A 22,251-nucleotide genomic window follows, 5' to 3' on the forward strand; every position below is an offset into this window, starting at 1 on the left:
TATACTTCAGGCACTTGTTATAAAAATATGTTTTAGGCTAGACTATGCTAGATACTGAGTACATAATTATCAGGCAGGACAAAAGCAAAAATGACTAGGAATGATACATTTCTTAAGGATGCCAGTAAGTAATGATGAACTCATAAAACAATACAGCAAGCTAGTATACACTGCAGAAGAACCAAGCTCAATCTGGAAGGAAAATAAGACCTTCAGGAAGAGATTAATGCTTATTCTGGTGTTTTATGAGTAGCATGACCTAGCCATGCACAATTAACACCATTATGTATGCACCACAAATATTTGAGGTTAGAAAACAGAATATGATGGTACAGCAGATTCTCTAAGCTTAGCAAAAATCACTTGGCATGGGATAGAGATGAAAGTGGGCAAGTGGATCTCATTTACTTCTAAACCAAAAAATTAGATGTGTACCCGCACACCTACCTGACTTGTTACAGACAGGTAATGGAAAAACAATGCTTTATCTTTAACATCTTTAACATCAATACCTACTGCTGTTTTTGTTCTGTTTTTTGTTTGTTTTCTTTTTCTTTTTGAGTATGTTGTTAGTTGAACAAAGCTAGTTACCTGGAGATAATGGTGTCATGCTATGTTAGCTCTTGGGGCTGGAAGTCAAGAGATCTACCCCTCTTTTGGATTTAAGGTATACACCACTTTACAAAGACAACTTTAAATGGTTAAATCTTCTTCCTCCTTTGTTCCTTTTTCTATATTGGCCTATTTATAATATTTTAAAACACGGAAAAGACTAAAACCCCAATATAAGAAGTGTTGACTCTAACGAGGCAAGCAGACCAGGCCTTCTTGCTCAGCCATCATTGGAAGCTTCCCCTAGCCTGGTGGTGGCACACACCTTTAAACCAGCACCCAGGAGAGGGAGGCAGGCAGATTTCTGAGTCTGAAAAAGCCAGACTGGTCTATAGAGTGAGTTCCAGGAGAGTCAGGGCTACACAGAGAAACTCTGTCTCAAAACAAAACACAAAAAAACCAAACAACAACAAAAAAAACCCCACCAACACCAACATTACCAACAACAAAAAAGTTTCCTCCTGCAGCAATTGGTAACAAAAAACAGAAATCCACAGCCAGATAAAGGGACACTGGAACACTAAGCCTGGATGAAATGTCTCCATCAAAATCTTCCCCCTCAGGACTTAAGGAACCATGTGAATGGTGATGGAAATGATTTAAAAACCAGAGGGAATGGAGAACATAAGGGAATTAAGGCTCTCTAAACAATATATATAACTCAGAGACTGGGGCAGCAGGCACAGGTCAGCATGGGTCTGCACCACATGGAGTCATAGAGCTGAAGAAGTGGAAACAAGCTGCCACCCCTAACCCTCTAATCCAGAAGCTATCCAACTGATAACCACCTGCAAATGAAAATTTGGTATTCTCCAAGGGAGTCTCACTCAGGAAATAAACTCCTAAGGATATGCTGCTGGTCCATTTATGGTCAGCATAAATGAAGTTCCTCATCTCAATGTCACATCAAGGTTTTTCCTTTTTCCCCTTTTACTCCTTCCCTTTTTTTTTTTTTTTTCCTATTTACTCTTGTTTTGTACATTTTCCTTCTCTCTCTTAACACTAGAGATCCTTTGAGTATATATTATGGCTTTCACTTCAGGGTTTTTATGGGATTATGGGATTCTTAAATTATGAACAGTGGGTCTCTACACATGTATCTGTTTCTTGTGACTCTTGTTGGGCTTGTTTCTACAGTTTGTTTTGTCTTCTGATGTATTAGTTTTTCCTTATCTTATTTCATTTTATTTAATTGTTATTCCTTAGAAGCTTGTTTGCTTTCAAATGAGAGACAGAAAGAGCATGGATCCTGACCGGGAGCGGAGAGAAACTGGGAAGGGAAACAGTAATTAGGATATATTATGTGAGGGGGAAAATCTATTTCCATTAAAGGGAAAACAGAAAAGGTGATCAAGAGCTGGAGAGATGGCTCAGTTGTTAAGAGTACTAGCTGCTTTTGCAGAAGACCTGAGTTCAATTCCCAGCATCCATATGACAGCCCACAACTATCTGTTAAATCCAGTTACAGAGAATCTGATGCCCTGTTATTCTACCAGTCATGTACACTCTCAACCCAATAAAAGATAAAGCAAATGCTGAACTGTTTTGATCTACTGCTATGATGCGCTGCAACCTTATTCAAGGAATTAGTATAGACTGCTGACATAAAAGTCTGACTGCTGCCAAACTTGAGCACATATTGGGGGTAGGAAGATCACTGAGAATGACTACAGTCATCAGTGACAGTGAATTTCAAGCTTCATGTACTTAGCACAATAAACATATTACACATGAAACACTCTATGCTTGAGTTCTTAAACACATAATCTTTCATATGAACAACTAATACTTTCCTTGTAGACACTGAACACATCACATCAAGCTCTAGACTCATCAACTTATTATCAAAAATGGCAATGAAATTAAAGGTGGTGGCGGCGCATGTCTTTAATTCCAGCACTCAGGAGGCAAAGGTAGGCAGATCTCTGAGTTAAAGGCCACCTGGTCTACACAGACCAAGTTCCAGGGCTTCCATGACTACACAGCGGAAAAAAAAAAGGGGGGGGGGGGGAGCATTACCTTCTCTTCTGAAGTAAACACTGAAAATATCAGGTAACTTTTGCATTAAGATTTCTGCCATCTGAAGTGCTCCAACTACTATCTTCAGATCTTGACTTGATAGCATGGAAGCAATGTGACTAAAAAATAAAACATTTGTGTATGAACAATCTGAAGTTCTTTGTTTCTGGTCATACTACTTAAAATTTAAGAACAAAATTCCATTCTATTATAACAATTGTAATTTTTATTAAACTCAGTTAGATTTTAAATTATATTATAATATAATTCAAGACGTTCCAAACAAACTTTACTTCATTTTTTTTCTGTACCATGATTTGGAAATTTCTAAAATTGCTTCAGATTTGAATTTCTAAAACATTTTTAGCATTTTCATGAACACACCTTGAAACAGCATGATTTTTCAGAACATCCTTCAGAAGTTCAGCATCAGCAAAATAAATTATCCTAAGAATTGCTCTAAGGCACTTATGTCTGACTGCAGGTCCTGCTGAGGAGCTATACACTTCATAGAGAACACCAAATAAGGTCTTAATGAAAGACTTAGCCAGTTCCGGATCTTCTTTCATTAGCTGTGCTCGAGCATCATCCTTCTTTAACTCTGAATATCCACCTGATGTTTAAAAAAAAAAAAAAAAAGTCAATTCCTGAAGTGGCTGACTACTATAGAAACACAGCAAAAACCAAGTATTCAGCCAAGCAACTCTGTGAAATACTAGGGTAGCCTTTTTCATTATAGAACAAACTAACTTTTCTGAGCATTAAGAGACTACTGTACTGACTATTCTGACCAGTTAAAGTATCACTGTACTAAGTATGCTTCTTTGCACTAAAACATAGTCTAAGAAGGACTAGGAAAATTTCAATACTAACCTACTAAAATACAGGTTGAAATAAATACAGGACAGTATATAGCAACAAAGTTATTATGCAGATAAAAGTTATCAAAAAAAAACTGGAAAATAAGGTGACTCTGCTATTTTGTTCACAAAGAATATGTATAAAGGAGAATGAAACTGATGAAGACGATGAACAACAGTTTGTCCAATTATGGTTACACATCTTGTCCTTTGCCTATAAAGTACATTTGTTTATGTCTTATAATATGATATCTTTGAGGCTACTATAGTATTAAAAGGGGCAAAGACTATATAACCTCTCAAGTTTCCAACATTTACTACCCAGACCTTTTCTGATGGAGTGTTGTAGGGTCAGATCAAGTGAACCTGCATTCTAACCGGCACCCTATCACTTAGGAAAAAAAAATTGTGGAAAAGACATAGCACATGTAGCAATACTGACTTATTCATAATAACTGAGGCACGGGTTTTAATTAAATATATCACCATTATTCAACAATCTTACCTCCCTCCAAGGATACTCAATGAAACCATAACTATGCAAAAAGAAAATATTACGCCTGGAGTCTTAGACTTCAGGAAAGAGGGAGGGAGGGTAAAGGTGCTTAATAAGGCCAAAGACTAGAACCTACATGGCAGAAGAGAAATAGCTCCTTCGAGTTACTCTCTGACTTCTACATGAATGTTATTGTATGCCCACATAACATACTCAAAATCAATGTGAAATAAATAAATCCCAACAGTGCACCTCTACTTAACTCAAAAGGATACTTACTAGTGTTAGTATTGGCTAAGGGGTTAGGTTTTCTCTGAATGGCACGTGCTGTTCCCGTGTCCTCATTGATTTGCTGCATAGAATTAAAATCAATAGTATAAACTCGTCCCAGAGTGGACAAGCTTATCTCATCCTCACCGACCTGATGGGCTGCCTGAGAGCAAAGAGAGAGAAACCTTCAATATAAACATGTAGAAATTCATTAACTTAAGCACAGCAGGGACCCGCTATACATGCTACTTTACATATCTATTTTATGTGGCTAGTAAACTGACAGAAAGTGGAAATTTTAGTACTGCTGACAAAACACATTGGTTTAACAAATCATTTTAAATTAAACCAAACCGTGAGTTCTGAGGCAGAAGTCAGATAAAATGATATACCAAGTGACATAGCATAATTGACATGAAGACACCATTTGTATTTCAAAAGAAATTGTATTGTGAAGTAGCTTTTACATACGTACTTACAACTCTTAATGGTAAGACAGAAAACATTTTTTACCGAATCAGTTTCTACTAACCTAAAATGTTCCTTTAAGCCAAGTACCGTGTAAAACTGTCTTTAGGTAAGTAAAATACCTCACATTTACATGCTGTTCTAAGACTGTAAGGAGCACAACTAAAACTTAAGATTAATAATCATGATGCAAACACTACACAGAAGAGACTATTATTTAACTTCAGGCACCTTAGAGAAGATGCAAAATATGCTACATATGACAGTTGTGCATATGGAATCCCAGCACTGAGGAGGTTTCCAGGGTCAAAGACAGCTTAGACTAAATAGTAATAACCTATCACTTTAAAAACGAATAAACAAACTACTCTTAATACAAAGATCAGTCTGAGCTGAGACTCCTAGACAGACTTGAGTAACTATCTGGAAATAGAGAATAAACTAACAATAAAGATGTGATTATCAGGAGTATGCTAAAAAGAAAAGCACTTAAAGTTAGAAATTAAGAACACTAGCAGTTGTAATATAAAGGACCAGTCAACAATTAACTCATAAAAGCACAAGTTGGTTCTGAATTCTGAGTTCTTTTATAAGGACTACAGACTTTAGAAACTGATTGGAGGAACATATCTAGAAACTACAGCTTTATAAGAGGTATAAAGATGGTTGCAATTCAAAAGCTGTATTAAATTTAGAAGAATTATGTTTAAGTATGAAAAATGCTACAGAAAATGTATAGCCTCTCGAGTGCTGAAACACTTTTCTACCTCAAGTCTTTTTGTCATCTGAGAAATTTAAGATTATTCCAGGAATTGCAAACATCAGATGAACATAAATCACACAGAAACTGTCATTAACATTTTAGTATATTCCTACAACATATTATTCATTTTCTTTTCTTATACGAAGTAACAAAAAGTTCCATCATTTTGAGCACTGCTTTCACATTTATGTCATTAAATCTATTGCACAAATACTGAATTACATACTAGTCTATTTATCACAGTTTTCATGTTCACCCTGAGGCAGGTATTTAACTTGTTTTCCCGTTTTTTCCCCATTAAGTATAAAAAGCACACACTGGGAGATTTCTTCTGGGTTGAAATAATAGACCTGCTTTGAGACATAGTCTGACCCTCCAGTGTTTCCTTTTGGAAACAAAACTATGGGATAAAGAACTTAGATTACTTGCTCCAAGCCAAGCAGGTAGTTAGCAGCAGAAGCAGGACTAGAACATCATGTTTTCTGACCTCAACAGAATGAGGACCTTCTTTCTCAGGAGACAAAATGAGAGAATCTTAAGTTAATTCAAAACTGAGCACACTAAACACACAACCACCTCCCCATTCCATCCCTACACCCACTGTCCACAAAAATAGGCATATTTAAATGGTACAATGAAACTACTACCTCAATGATCCGGCTGTCAATCCTGTTATAGGGATGCCAGAGGCCTCGGTCATCCCGCCACTGCCAAATTGCACCATCTGTATTCTGTGCATTTCCCTTCTTTAGCATTGTATCAACTGCAAAAATGCCTTCTTTTGGTAAACATGGCATAAGTTCACTGGAAATAAAAGGTGTAATTATTTTAATAAGTAACTTTCTGTGCCAACTATAGGTGTTAAGACTCTCAAGGAAAATAACCCCATTTTTACCAAATCAGAGAGGTCAGTTCATACAGTTCTTGAGGACTTCGTGGAACGAGATCAATCTGCTCTTGACAACTTCCATTGGAGGCACCACACAGAAGGAAGTGAAGTGTTTCTGCAATGTCTGTTAAGCCAACAACACATAACATAAGCCTATTAAACTAGATGTAGTAGTTTATTTAAAAGACAATCATTCCCTAGAGTAGGGCAAAAATTAAAATTATTTACTCACAGAGGATCTGAATACGGAAACTGCAAAAATATAAACCAATTATATGTGTAAAAAGAACAGCAGAAGAAAAGTTTGTGGCTTTTAACCATGTCTTCCTGTGGACTTCCATCCTGAGTACATATCCTTCAGCTTACCCAAAATACCACCATATTGGATCCTTTTGCTACTGTAAGAAGCACAACACTTTCTATCAACAGGCTGTCACTCAGACTCATACTTACCACCTTCCTTTTAAATATACCGGAAGCACGTGTTCTATAGGGTAAACACCTGGAGCTCACGTTTCCTGCCTTACATTATACTTACATGTTAACTTAATACAAACATCATTAAACTATATCAGTTTTCCACTCCCAGAAAACATCAGTATCTGGAGAATTTATGATAATCACTCAAGTGCAAAGGTTTAGTCACTCTAACAGCTAAAATCTAAGAAAAGCTATGTCTTTGTTAGTTGTACTATGTTTCTAAAAATATTGTCTATATGTAAATATGCATAAATACAGCTATGACTTTTATTAATCTTGAAAAGGTATAGTTTTGCCAACTTTTTCGAGTAATATTAGTACACTGTGTAAGGTTTTACAAGGATGCTTTAATGGGCATGAGGACGGAATTCAAAGACAGACCGCTTCCTAGACCTACAGGATGCTTTAATCTTCATTCTACAGAACCACAAAAGGACCTTGAAATTGTGCTATATATTTTTTATAAAGATATCAGATAAGTGATCAGAAAAGTAGTTAAGATAACCCCTTGAAAAAGAGGTAAACGTGCCCACAATTACTTTTTATCACTATAGAAGGAAACGGTCTAATGTGGTCCATATGAGATAAAGGAAATGTCACAATATGACATCAAAGGAAAAGTATCCAGTGTGTTCAAAGAAAGCACTTCCCAAACTGGTATTTAAAGCCGGACTACTGTCCCTCACAGTAACTAGTGAGAAGCTGCTCTCTAACTGTTCAAAGAGGCCCTAGAGACTTCAGAGTAAGTCACAAAGCTACTTGTGAAGAAGTTAAACTTTTCTCCATTTCACTGTGGAAACAAATCACAGGGGAAACAATAATCTGTCCAACTATACACCTCAATCACACTGTCTTTTTGTCAAGGTCTATCATCAATGCATCAGTTCACAAGAAATGCAATGAAAAGTGAAACAAGGTTTATCCAAGACAAAATATTATACAGTCTGAAATGATAGGGCCAAAAGCTGTATTTTAAGTAAAAGGCAAAACTGACCCTCAAGATTGAACCTTGAAATTTAAAATTCCAAGTATAAAATTATTAATCGTGATTGGAGTTGTTCCAATAGTTAACACTATAACAAAGAATCAAGATACAGATTTTTTTCTGAAACCATACCACGTTCTGACATTTACTTACGAGACAAGGCCTAAGAAAGAGGGATCAATTTGTCACTGGTTAAGAAACACAAAATTAGTTAATTTTGTAAAAACTGGAGATACTGATCAGTAAAAATAAGGTCCAGCTTTCTGAGAGAAGAAAGCACTCGACACTCAGATAATTAACTGGAAATATCAAACAAGGGCTGAAAGAATTGAGTTATTGTTAAAAGTAATATAAAAGTTAGAAAACTAAAACCAGATCATTAGTAATTAGCGTAATATGAACATCAATGATCTTGAGTCATTCCCAAAGGTGAGGTTTAAGAATATAACATTAGGGGGCTGGAGAGATGGCTCAGAGGTTAAGAGCATTGCCTGCTCTTCCAAAGGTCCTGAGTTCAATTCCCAGCAACCACATGGTGGCTCACAACCATCTGTAATGAGGTCTGGTGCCCTCTCCTGGCCTGCAGGCATACACACAGACAGAACATTGTATACATAATAAATAAATAAATATTTAAAAAAAAAAAAAGAATATAACATTAAAATCTCATGATCAAGTCAAGTGTACCAGCGTACGCTTTTTAATCTCAGCACCAGAGAGGCAGGAGGGATCTAGAAGTTTAAGGCCAGTCCAGTCTACATAGCAAGCTCTAGGTTAACCAGGGCTACATAGAAAAACACTCTCTCAAAAAAACCAGAAAAGATCTTCAGCACTACTGGATATCAAACACCCAGACTTCGTATAAGTCAGGTAAGCCTCGATCACTGAGCTTACTTTCCTATCCCACCATTTTTCTTCTTCAATAGCCAATGTTATTTATGGTTTCTTACTTTTGTGACTTAGGTTGACTTGTTAGTGAAGAGACACTTTTATGGCTTAAAATACCAATAATAAAACAGCACTTACTTTGTTTCATAAGCTGAACAGCTAGTGTTGGGCAGTTGGAACACATCAGAGAAAACATGCGAACCACCATTATAAACATCCCAGAACTTAAAACTGGTGGAGTCACTACCAACAGTTGTTGAACATTTGTTAGGAGATCTTTGGAAGCAACCTGCTGCAGTAAATTCTTCATGAACACAAGAAGAGAAATTATTATGCTGTCGTTTAGCAATTCTACAATTTAAAAAAATATACTACCAAGATGATACTGACCTCCTCGTGTTGAAAGTTGTCCACTAGGCGTGCAAAACAAAGGCAAGTGCTTTCTACTGACTTTTTGTCCTATTTTTCACAAAGGAAAATAAAGTTTATTAATATAAAATGTTAGCACCACCAGTCACTTAGTTCTTTCTTTGCCCCAAATCTAGGTAACCTCTTTATCAGATATAAGCTTTGAAAAGAAAAACCCAGAAAAGGTGTAGTTAGTAATATTAAAAGTATGTGCAAGCATTTGTATTGAGACTTGAAGATTCAGGAATTTGTAACTATCAACAGATCCAATCCCTTAAGCACTAAGGAATGAAGTTATTGATAACCATTGGCTTTTTCACTATAGAAATAATCCAAAACAATCTGACTATTAGAAAAACTTTATATTGCTATAAAAATAAAGCAATTTTTGGAGAAAATATCTGTAATACTCTTCATAACAACAAAACCAACATTTTCTTTACTTCAACGAGGCTTCCTTCTGTAAAAACAGGAATCAAAAAAGTTGCAAAAGCCCAAATCTTTTCCGTTACTCCATTCCCAAGAAAGAAAGCTAGAAAGTAGTAGCCGACTTAATTTAAAATTTCTGATTCTTAGTTCTCATTTATGAAGGGTGTTAGGTAGTATTGATTTTCACCATTAATTACAGAACATATTTTAAATTATTGTGGTTTCAACTATGCTTTTAAGAATAAACAAATTAAGCCAGGCATGGTAATACACAGCTTAATCAAAACATCTGGGGTGGGGGAAGCAGAGGCAACTGATCTCTGTGAGTTCTATGCTAGCAAGGAATATATAGTAAGATCATATCCCAAAAATAAATAAATAAGAAGCAAGCTGTCTAGGCATGTATGATAATAGGCTTGAAAGGATTCAAGTTCGGAGCTGGCCTACACTGTACTATAAACTGTCCCTTGTCCTCTATAGAAAAGAAAAAAACTTAATGTCTCTAATCATTATCATTATAGAAATGTAGGCGACAAATGAGCCCATCATCTTACGTAACCCCTTAAGCATATTCTGTACATCTAATTGTCACAGGTTTCAAATAATCTGTGAAAGTAGATTTTTAAGAAATTCAAAGTAGATTTCTTAAAAAGTGTCTCTAGTAACAATTGCATTTGTAAAATATGGGTACAAGAAAACACAGTTTCTCCCTGACCTCCAGATGTAGCAACTCAATTCCCCCCATTCAAATCTGGTATGAATACTGCTGTTCAAACTCTATCTCTGGTATTTTACCTTTTACATACCTATGCTGCTCTCCTCCAATCCCAACAGGTAGAATCTATACTTTCCATTTCTATTTCGGGACAACCCTTTTCTCTCTTCCAGTCTTGACCCATGCTCCCAATGCCTTTTAGGGGGATCTTTCTAAAAGTAAATTCTTATCTCACAAAGGAAAATCTTAATTGATACAATAACAAAGTCATCAGTTAATACCAATATAAAGATACTGAACCTATAAATTGCTTATCATTTGGGTAAATCTGCCAAAATCTTATAAAAAAATCTAATATGTTACTAGATAATACATTTAAAAGAAACATGGATCAGAACACTTAAGAGTTATACACATCCAATTAGAAAATTGTAAACAGAATTTTGGGGAAAAAAAACAAAAAACAAACTTTCACGACATAGGAAACAAGATTCATACTTTACCTGATGAGTTAGCCTTTGGGTAAGTAATGGTAGGGAATCTGCCACAAAATGAAATTCATCAGGTGTGATACTCTGGCAGCAATTGGCTGCAATTGCTAGTGCATTTCTTTGGGCATTTATGCTGAAGAATTCTAGATACAGCAAGCAGTCTGCCAAGCCACCCTAAAATACAGAAAACTGTTAAAGTGAAAGAAAAATAATCCTTTGACAAAAAGAACTATTATAAATGTCTAGAACATCACATAGCGTAAAATATGTGCATCTTATGGAGCTACAATCAAGGAACTAGCACAATGCAGTTCTGAAATAACATCAAAGGAAATATAGTCTTTTAGCAACAACACTTACCGCCTGTAAAATAGCTTTACTATGTCGCCGTGACAGCATCTCCAAGGCAGTTAAGGCCTGCTCTGCCACATCAATACACTGAATAACTTGCAGCTAGGAACATTAAAGTAGGTACCAAAGGTTATTATTTATTTTTCAACAGTACTTTATCTGCACAAACACTGTATTCATCTATTTGTAGCCACTTACACTACTTCCAACATGAAACCAAACTAGAAAAACTCATCCTTGGGTAAAACTTATAAAGCTTTTACTTTCCTCCCAACAACTTACTGGGCTTTAGGATACTGTAAAATATTACCATAGAACAAAATTCCCTATTTAAAACAAGTTAGTTGATACATGTAGCAAAATTTTTTAAACCTGACTTAAAAAGTACATTTAATCAGAGTCATTATATTTTGCCAGATGAACTAAGTTTTATCGTGCATTTAAGAAAAATGTTAGATATAATAATACAACCTACTAACCGCTGACCATATGAAAAATTTCCTTTCTCCACTAGTCAATTTTGTGAACATAAGCTCTCCTTTGTCTCAAACTTTTCAGCAATCAAATAAGATTATAGCTATGAATTCTACTGTCCTGTTGTTTTGTTAACTCCTTTTATACTGATTGTGATGTGTTGATAGTCTCATACACAAATTCAGAAGTTGGTTTTCACCTTCTACTTTGCTACTAAAGCAGGTCTCTATCTCATGCCTCATCTCTATCTTACAGGTATCAAGATTACAGATACATGCCACTTGGCTTTTTATGTTTGTTCCAGGGATGATAAAAATTCAGCTCATAAGGTTTATCCTTTAAGTGCTAGTACTCAACTCACCAGCCCCCAATGTATTATTTTTAATGAAATGCTTTATGATGCTCTCTGATGTTAACATGTTAAAAGCTATCATAAAAAAATCATGAAGTGGGGCTTTATTTTATAAATAATTTATTAGTTTCAACTACTGGGTTTTTTTGTACATAGTTTTTTTGGTAAATTGGTTAGAAACACATACTTTAATTACATCAAGTACCCTTCAAATAGTTGCTGATAATAAAAGATACACAATACCCGCTTATTACAAGACTTCTCTGGTAAATAAATACATTCATAGAAAAAACTGTTCAAAACTGAACAAAATTTAATCACAGAAACAAATTCAAGAATCCAAAACTTGACTCCTCCTGTGTACTTATGAACAAGCTGTACAAAAGCAGGACTACCTTTTCTAAGAAGACAGGAATAGCATCTACAACAACAGCAGATGATCGAGGGAGCGCTTCCATCATGTACGTTAAGGCTCGGCAAGCATGATTCATCTAGAAAACAGAATGAGTTTTTATTCAATACATACTCAAATTAAAATTTAGGTAGCCTTTAAAAATACATGATGTACTTACAATGTCAAAATTATGTTCCATCTGCAGTAACGTTATCTGTTAGAAACATAACAAAATATTAGAAATTTTTAAAATATTTCTTGCATTTCACTGAAATGAAGAGAATTTTTCTTCCTTGCACTACACACAAAAAAGTAATAGCAAGACATACTTAGGTATTATTATGCTTTTAATGTCTTTCATTGCATGCTACATCTCTAGATTGGCAATGCTGTTATAAGGCATGAAGTTAAAAATCATCATTTCTGTTGCTTACAACCAGCCATTTTAGTAGTTCTAATATACTTCAGAGACACCCACTAACATGAAAGAGATTTATCAACTGACACATCATCAGAACCAGCAATGACTGGTATTCGCTGAATTATTAACACAGATTGAAGACTACAGTTTACATTCTGTGCACATCTAATAGAAATGAGTACTGTCATAACCATATGCTAATGATACAGTAAAATGTGGTTTGAACAGAATTGAATACATTAGAGACTACAATTAATAAATGACATACCAATTAATTACTTCACAAATAAGTAAGTCTAAAAGTTAGAATTTATAGTATTTTCTCATTAGAAAAAGATTTCACAGAGATTGCAGCTATTTTGGTTAAAGGAAGCAATGTAAAGCTCGAAATTTTTAAATGCACTGTATTTCAGGTATCAAGTACCCTTCAAATAGTTGCTGATAATAAAAGATACACAATACCCGATTATTACATGACTTCTCTGGTAAATAAATATTCATAGAAAAAAACTGTTCAAAACTGAAACATTTATACACATTCACCATCTAAATCAGTCCCTTGAAAAACCCATCTAATTTCAAAGGGTTTTCATGCTAACACAAAAACACCAAGTTTCCTAATTGAAAGATGAAAGCTTTCCCTTACACCAAAAGGGACTACTTGTTTTTGCTTTTCTGTTTTGTTATTTCATGTTTTTTTTTTCCTTTGAGATGAGTTTCTTTGTGTAGCCTTGGCTGTTATGGAACTAGTTCTATATTATCAAGCTGGTCTCAAACTCACAGAGATCCACCTGTCTCTGCCTCCCGAATGCTAGGATTAAAAGCGTGTGCCACCACTACCCAGCAAAAAGAACTAATTGTAAATGTCAATTGTTTTAATCTCATTTCTGTTGCTACGATAAAATATCCTTAAAAGTAACTTAGAGGAGAAAGGCTATTTTAGTTAACAAGTACAGGACAGAGTCTATCATTTCAGAGGAAGACAAGGCAGAAACTTGAAGCAGTTAACCACATCAACAATGAAAAACTTACTCCTTACTCAGTACTAATAGGGGATGGTGGAGCCCATTTAAGTTGATGTAATCAAGATAATTCAAAAAAAAAACATGAACTCAGAACAAGATGACCAAAGACCCCCTTTTTATCAAGATTTCCAAATTATTTTAGATTATGTTACGCTGGGAGGATCAGAATTTAATCTGAAGGTTGAGCTAGCAGAAAGGCAAGAAATTGCTTTATAGTTGCCCAAACCAAACCTTTCAAAAGGAAAGAATGTGCTAAGTAATGGCTGTGTGAAGCCCTTTATATTTGGTAGACCTTTACACAGAACTCCTGAATTATCAGGTTTCCATAATGTAAGAATGTGACCAAATGAGAAAATCTCATACTCCATAATTTTTGTCAACTACTTGGATATATGAGAAGGAATATTTATTTAATTTTCAGTAACAAAATATGCTATAAGCCTAATACTTGTATAAAATTAATGGATTCCTGCCTGGCTTGACAATTCTTCCCATGCATAATAATAAACAAATAATAAACACTCAATCTTTCTCCACCACAAAGATAACCCAAAGTATTATTTCCCCAACGAAAAAGGAAATTGAACAATAAAGCCTAGCACATTTTGCGCAGTGAAGAAATAAAGCATTACTGATAGGTTGAAAAAATCATTTAAGTAATGAAGATCAAGTGAGTGACTTCAAGAAAAAATTGGCACAAAAATATTTACGAACTCAAGATGGGTAAATAGCTCATAAGCGAAGTAAGTAAATATAAAAACAGCATGCTTACCAAAGCTGGAACAACACTCTTCACAGGAAAGCCTCCTAATGTCTCCTCATTTCCCATGACCAATAGCTGACACATTTCAATGACTGCCTGAAGCTGTTGACTCTCATCACTCGCTTGTAGTCCTTGAAGAAGCTGTTGGGCCTTAGAACCTGCATGGAAAAAGAAGGCATTACTTTTAAACACTGGAGCTAGAGAAATAGTTCAGCAGTTAGGAGTAATATTACTCTTCCAGAGACTCCAACTCTTTCTAGCAGCAATGTCAGGCTGCACACGATCATTGATAACTGCAACTCTAGGGGTAATCTAACACTTCCTCTGGCCTCCTCACATTCATCCAAACGTGTGTGCATAGAAACATGTAGAAATACTCACAAACATATAAAAAAATTGATCTTTTTAACATTGAAGAGCTGGGGAGATGGCGCAGTTGGACTGAGACCAGATTTCAAAACAAAATGTTTGTCCAACCATGTAGAAATAAAAGACATAATACATATAACTTTAAATACCCACTCCTGGAGACAGATGTTATAATAGCAAAAAGAAAAACGGAAAGCAAACCAAGTCTATGCCACTTTACACTCAAGGGAGAGCAAACTGTTGTTTCTGCTTAGCCTTAACATGACCTCAATTACTTGGTTTATGCTTTTTTTAACTTAAACAAGTACATTAATTTTTAGCAGCAAAACTCACATCACAAAATACCAACAGGAACTGCACTTTCAAAAAAATTTAATGTAGTGAGTATAATTTTAGTCCAATAAAAATTTCCTAATAATGGTATCTGGGTGTAAAAGGAATTTCATGCTTCTTTAAATATACAAACCAGGATTAAATAGAAAACAAAGAAAAGAAACAAAAATTAAGACAGGCAGAATAATGCTTCTGAAGATATGAGGTATTCTGTATAAAAAACAAGACAAATAATCTTTGTAGTTCCAACTGCATTAGCAGGCGCTGACTACCAGTTCATTTTTTAAGCATTGATTTCATTATGCAAATTAGTTACAGTGAAATAACTCAAAATTAAAATCAATACTTGAAGTAAAAGCTCAGTGCTACAATGCTTCCCTAGTATTTACGAGACCTGGGGATCAATCCTCAACATGGTAAACAAATGAGTAAAACCTGCAAATCTGTTTTGTCTCTTCAGAGATGCTAGTAAAATTATTATTTGCACAGTAGGCTTTTAAACTCAGTTATTATTAGGTTTTAAAATATATAAGACTGGATACAAAAATACCTGAAAATAACTTTCAATCTATATAAAATTCACGTCAAAAGTAGTTTACTATAATTAAGGTTCAGATAATCTTCCTGGTGGCATAACACTCAAAAAGACGTGTGACCAATTGGGAAATATTATTTTAAGGTGTGTTATATGTGTCTTTATGCTCTGGAACATTTGTTTAACGATGTAAAGATGTGTTGCTTTTGTTTATGCTGCATTTGTTTAAGTCTATGAAGCTGTGATTCATGGCCTATGTTTTAACAAAGTGCTACATCCCCCATCCCCCGAGACAGGGTTTCTCTGTGGTTTTGGAGCCTGTCCTGGAACTAGCTCTTGTAGACCAGGCTGGTCTCGAACTCAGAGAGATCCGCCTGCCTCCGCCTCCCAGGTGTGCGCCACCACCGCCCGGCTGGTGTGTTGCTTTTGTTTATGCTGCATTTACTTAACTCTGTGAAATTTGCCTATTTAAAACACCTGATGGTCTAATATAGAGCTGAACAGCGAGGCAGGAGCAAAGATAAGCAGAGCTTGCAGAGAGGGTATAAACAATAGGAAGGGAAGGAGCAAAGAGAGAACAAGAGGACTTCAGGAACCTGTCACTCAGCCACCAAGTCAGCCATAGGGTAAATAGAGTAAGATACATAGAAGAAAGAAAGATAAAAGTGCAGAAGCAAAAAGTAGACAGGATAATTTAAGGTAAGAAAAGCTGGCTAGAAATAAACCAAGCTAAGACTGGGCATTCATCTCTAAGAATAAGCCTCCATGGGTGATTTAATTGGGAGCTGGGTGTTGGACTCCCCAAAAAGTCAAAACAACAACAAACAAACAAAAAAACATTACACAACAGTGACCTTTGCAAGACTTGTTTTCTGTACTATATGTAACTAAAATTTGTATAATTGCTGCCTACTATCTTGTAATAACTAAAAGTCTACCTGAAAACAAAATGCACAGACATGTTCAAAATAATACAACTTCTAAATTCTAAACTAAGTATTAGTATCAGTATGGCAGGTATATCATTTGTGCTTAAACAATACATAATTTAAAAAAAAGTAGCTAAGAAAAAGAAATCACCAGTAGTTCCTAATTTCACCTAAAAAGGATGAAATGATGTACACCAAGTTTATCTCAGCAACACAATCACCTAAAAGAGAGAAAAACTGGCAAATATGCCATGCAATGGGTGTCTCAAACACTGAAGCTGGCAAGCCTAAGTATAATCACTATCCGTGAGATTACAATTATCTAAAGCCCTATATCAAAACAACTGTGTGAGAACTTCAGTAAAAACAATGGCCAAACTGGTTAAGTACCTCTGATGCATGAAGAAATCCAATTACTAGCAGAACATTTCAGATATTGGATCATTTTATATTCATAAACGATTAAGTTAGGGGTTCAATTGTAGACCATATGACCAGCAAGCAAGGATGATGCCATGCATTCAACTCTACCACCAGGAAATAAATAGAATAAAAGCAGCAGCAGTCATCACCACCCATAGCATTGTTTAAGTAGGCTAAAAGTACTTCTAATCAAAACTTGGTGCATATTGAGAGTTCTTATACTCAGAATTAAAATTGTCTTTTCTCAAAATAAATAATAAAAACTGTGTTGTTACTGTGTATCTTGCAAGTCATCTCAATGTCAATAACAAGATATTACTTACTCCCTATGCTGAAATCAAGTAAATAAAAAGAATGTTTCTCATTATGTTACAAAGATCACAAACACTAATTAGGAGTAAAGACCAAGTGAGTTCATGTACATATTTCAAAGCCTTCATAAAGCAAAACTGGAATTACTGAATTCACCAGCATTTAATATAAGTATTCAGGCTGGCACTGAAATTATAACTGACAAATCTGAGAATGGGAAGTATTGCTTTGCTTCTTGTTAAGCTACCAGCAGTTTGTAGTATCAGTTTAAACATCAACTGAGGTGGAAAGGGAAAGCCCAGTATTGCAATTACTAGTCATGTCCTTATATTTTCATGTAAGGATTTCAGGAACCTCCCACATAGCCACAGACCAACATTCCAATAAGCACTGGAGATCAGGAATTGGCAGGCCAACATATTCTATAAGGAGCTTTGGAGGTCATATGATCTCCACTGTAGCTATCCCAATTATGACTGTAGTATTATAGTTCAAAAGTAGACACAGACAATACCAAACTAATGAACATGGCTCTGGTCCATTAAAACTTTATGGAAAGTAAAATTTGAAATTCACTTAATTTTCAACTCAAAATATGATGCTTCATTTTTTTTTTTCCAAGCACTTACAAGACATTTCTAGTTCTCAGGCTACATAAAAAGAAAGTGGGAGTAACTGAGATGGCACAGACCAACTGAACTCAGTCTGTAGATCCTATACTGGAGTGAGAAAAGTGGCTCCTGACAGTTGTCCCCTTACCTCCACATAAAATGCAATGCACACATTAAACAAACAAACAAACAAAGCAAAATCAAGCAGAGGCCAGATTGGTCCTAGTCAGGATATTGCAGAATCGTAACTTTTTATATTTTATGAAGAAAAGGAGGGAAAGATCACTAGCAGACGTTACCTGATAAGTCTCTTCAGTTCTTTTATACAGAAATTAAAAAAATACTAGGTTAATTGATAAAAATTGGAAATACAAGACTAAATTATAAAGAGGAAAAAATCAACACTTCTAGGATGTTAACTGTGACAATAGTCTAAAAAACACAAGCAATGGGCTGGGAATATGGCTCATCGGTGTAATGCATAAGGGTCAATGGTTCCAGTACCCCCCAGTTGCCAAAGAAAACAAGGGACAGGGCACTACAGAATTTCAACAGAAATCTGCAATAAAGAATCAAAGAACTGCCTAAAACTGAAAAACACAGCATTTCAAATTAACTCAATACAAAGCAAATAGGTAGCAAAAGATTGTAGCAGACAACTTTTTAGAAAAAAAACATTGTTATTAGGTGTAGTGGCACATTTAATCCCAGCACTAGGTAGACAGAGGCAAGCAGACCTCTAAATTCAAAGCCAGCCTGGTCTACAGAGTTCTACACAGAGAAATGTTAACTACAACACACACACACACACACACACACACACACACACACACACACAGCCCTGCTCACAGGAAAAAGAAAATGCTACAAAATGAAAACAAAAATTAAAAGAAAAACTTAATGGAGATAAACTATGGCAACTGGGGGGTGCTGGTGTTATATGAGAAAATAGCCTTAGAAATTTAAGGCATAATAATTTTTCAAACAAAAAGAGATTGCTATTGGTCACCCTTTACTTCCATGACATACAGTTCTCCAGCCAAAAGAAAATCATGCAAGCAGAAATTAAGCACAATGGAAAGAATAAACAGTTTTTACAATGCATCTAAAACAATGATTAAGTGTTATCAAATTTATAAGAAATGTTTCATACAACAGTAACAGAGGAGGCCAGAAACTAAACCATTACCATTCTTATACTGCTTTTGATATCACAAATTACTAAATTAAGATATACTAAACCAAGGCTATATATAATAATTTCTAGGGAAACCATTAACACACACAGCTGACAATTTAGTAGAATATATTAAAAATAATACCAGATGAATATCAAAATGTTAGCAGTCCTCACCTTAAGTTTTCTAAAAGCCCCCAAATACAACACTATACTATTGTTATACATGATAAATACACGGTGGTAGAGCCCCACAGTGGGAAATTCATAGCTAATAACTGTGGACACCTGTCATTTGATCCAACAACCATGTTTTCGTAGAAAATAAAGCAGGGAGCTGGAGAGATGGCTCAGGGGTTAAGAGCATAGGCTGCTCTTCCAGAAGACCTGAGTTCAATTCCCAGCAACCACATGGTGGTCAGAGAGACAAATTCAAGGCCAGCTTGGGTTATAAAATTAGCCTAAGACAGGGTAAGTAAAGCTCTGTTTCAAAAATATTTCTTTTAACTAAAGAGTAGAAGGGTGTGGTTGCACACACTTTTAATCTCAGCGTTTAGGCTCTCTGTATCTCAGGACAGTCAGCCCTACATAGCCAGGACAGCTAAAGCTATATGATAGAGATTCTGTTAAAAAACAGAAACAAACAGAACAAAACAAAGGGATTAGGAAGTAACCCCTCAAAAACATCCTATAATCAAACAGGACAAAGTAAATACCAGTTTAAAAAAAAAATCACTAAAATATCTGGAAATAGTGCAAGTTCACTGCTTATAATAATGCATTTCCAGTTTGACCAAAAAAAAAAAAAAAAAAAAAAAACCCACCACCAACAACAACAAAAAACTTTCTGCCTATTGACACGGATGAGAAAGCATCGCTAAAGGCTCTCATTTCCCTGTGGTCATGTCTAAATCAGAGTCTCCCAAGGAGCCAGAACATCTGTGGAGGCTTTTTTGAGCAATGGGTAACACTCATAGGATGTGTGATAATGAGAGATCCAAACAATCCAGGGGCTTTGGGTTTGTTACACACGCCACTGTAGAGGAAGTGGATGCCGCTATGAATGCAAGACCCCATAAGGTGGATGAAAGAGTTGTGGAACCTAAGAGAGCTGTGTCAAGAGAGGATTCTCAGAGACCAGGTGCCCACTTAACCGTGAAAAAGATCTTTGTCGGTGGTATTAAAGAAGACAAGGAAGAACATCATGTGAGAGATTATTTTGTCACCTTTGATGACCATGACTCTGTGGACAAGATTATTCAGAAATACCATACTGTGAATGGGCACAGCTGTGAAACAAGAAAAGCCCTATCCAAGCAGGAGATGGCTAGTGCTTCGTCCAGCCAAAGAGGTCGAAGTTGTTCCGGAAACTTTGGTGGTGGTGGTGGAGGTGGTTTGGGCAGCAATGACAATTTTAGTTGAGGGAGAAACTTCAGTGGTCGTGGTGGCTTCGATGGCAGCCATGGTGGCAGTGGGTATGGCTCTAATGGATTTGATAGTGATGAAAGCAATTTTGGAGGTGGAGGAAGCTACAATGATTTTGGCAATTACAACAATCAGTCTTCAAATTTTGGACCAATAAAAGGAGAAGTGCTGGCCCTTATGGTGGTGGAGGCCAGTACTTTGCTAAGCCACGAAACCAAGGTGGCTATGGTGGTTCCAGCAGCAGCAGCAGGTTCTAATTACAGCCAGGAAACAAAGCTTAGCAGGAGAGGAGAGCCAGAGAAGTGACAGGGAAGCTACAGGTTACAACAGATTGTGAACTCAGCCAAGCACAGTAGTGACTGCTACAAAGACAACATGACAATATTCGTGGGGGGGCCTCCAGGACTGTATTTGTGACTAATTAACAGGTTATTTTAGTTCCCGTTCTGTCGAAAGTGTAAAATTCCAACAAAGGGTTTTACTGTAGACCTTTTTTTTCACCCACGCTGTTAATTGCTAAATGTTAGTCTGATCAAGACGCTGAATGTTTTTTTTTTCTTATTAAAAAATAAAAACCTCAACCACCACGAAAACAAAAAACTCCTTTATAACCTAAAAGGATGTTAAAACCACTATTTTGAAAATTAGGCAAATAATAAGAAAAATCAATTTCCCTGTAGCAACTATCCTATGTAATCAAAAGGGAAAGTCATCTTTCATGTATTTCCACTAAATACTTCTCAGAAATTTGATCTAAATGCTATCATCTTGTAAACTTTGAAACTTGAGTTTAGTTTGCCAGGGAACAACCAGAAATTATGTTAATCCTACTTGTGTGTGGCATAAAGTATGCCTAGGAAAACAGGATCTCTCCTTCCAGTATGTAGGTTCCAAGGATTAAACTCAGATCATTAGGTACATGGGACACGTCTACAGTACTATAATCCTTAGCATAAAAACATACTACCATTTTGAGCAATCATTTTTCACTAGGTAAAAAGGGGTAGACAGGTGTCAAATCCAGGTCTAGAGACATGAGATTAAGAACACTTGCTCTTTTAATAGAATGGTTTCTCAATGCTCACAAGGAGATTAACTACAGTTTTAGTGATTATGACCCTCTCTTGAGATTTCTGAAGACACTGCATGCACATTGTGCATATACACACAAACATGCAGTCAGGCAAAACAGAAACCTAAAATCAAAGTAATTTTAAAACAACCACAAATCTGAAATAGACACAAGAACTAGCAATTTATAAGAAATAAACTTATTTTAAACAAAAGAAATTTAATGTTAGATACCATTGAGGAATAAATGTAAGAGCAGTAAATTTGTATTTGTGTTAAAAAAAAAAAAAACCTAAGTAACGAAAGGTTCTAATTATGTAATATCTGGAATTTAGTTCAAACACAAGGAAGAATATGGGTTAAGAATAAGGATAAGGACTGGAGAAATGGATCAGCAGATAGGAGTTATCATTGATCACTGAGCAGACCCAAGTTTAGTTCTCAGCATCCACACCAGGCAGCTCACAATTGCCTGTAACACCAGCTCTAGAGAATTCATCTCCCTTTGTTAGA

At 35.7% G+C, this 22,251-nt stretch overlaps 1 protein-coding gene and 1 pseudogene across 14 annotated transcripts in view; one reads left to right on the forward strand and one right to left on the reverse strand.

Annotated features, from left to right (window-relative positions):
• Positions 1–22,251, reverse strand: part of Trip12 (thyroid hormone receptor interactor 12) — a 119,713-nt gene that overhangs the window by 36,381 nt on the left and 61,081 nt on the right. For 5 of the 14 annotated variants that reach the window (XM_050154293.1, XM_050154300.1, XM_050154295.1 and 2 more), the window contains 12 exons: positions 14,563–14,711; positions 12,523–12,558; positions 12,346–12,441; positions 11,134–11,226; positions 10,786–10,947; positions 9,121–9,189; positions 8,869–9,034; positions 6,384–6,501; positions 6,133–6,292; positions 4,267–4,420; positions 3,016–3,244; positions 2,632–2,750 (listed from right to left, as the gene is read on the reverse strand). In XM_050154293.1, coding sequence (XP_050010250.1) covers positions 2,632–2,750; positions 3,016–3,244; positions 4,267–4,420; positions 6,133–6,292; positions 6,384–6,501; positions 8,869–9,034; positions 9,121–9,189; positions 10,786–10,947; positions 11,134–11,226; positions 12,346–12,441; positions 12,523–12,558; positions 14,563–14,711 — 1,551 coding nt within the window. The remainder of the gene's footprint in view (positions 1–2,631; positions 2,751–3,015; positions 3,245–4,266; positions 4,421–6,132; positions 6,293–6,383; positions 6,502–8,868; positions 9,035–9,120; positions 9,190–10,785; positions 10,948–11,133; positions 11,227–12,345; positions 12,442–12,522; positions 12,559–14,562; positions 14,712–22,251) is intronic. The other 9 variants (XM_050154304.1, XM_050154301.1, XM_050154296.1 and 6 more) reach the window with 3 other exon arrangements.
• LOC126508884 (heterogeneous nuclear ribonucleoprotein A1-like) lies at positions 20,039–21,873 on the forward strand (annotated as a pseudogene).

The sequence above is a fragment of the Alexandromys fortis genome, unplaced genomic scaffold (assembly GCF_014885135.2).
Source record: "Alexandromys fortis isolate MF-2015 unplaced genomic scaffold, M_Fortis_MF-2015_v1.1 scaffold_40, whole genome shotgun sequence".
Taxonomy (NCBI): domain Eukaryota; kingdom Metazoa; phylum Chordata; class Mammalia; order Rodentia; family Cricetidae; genus Alexandromys; species Alexandromys fortis.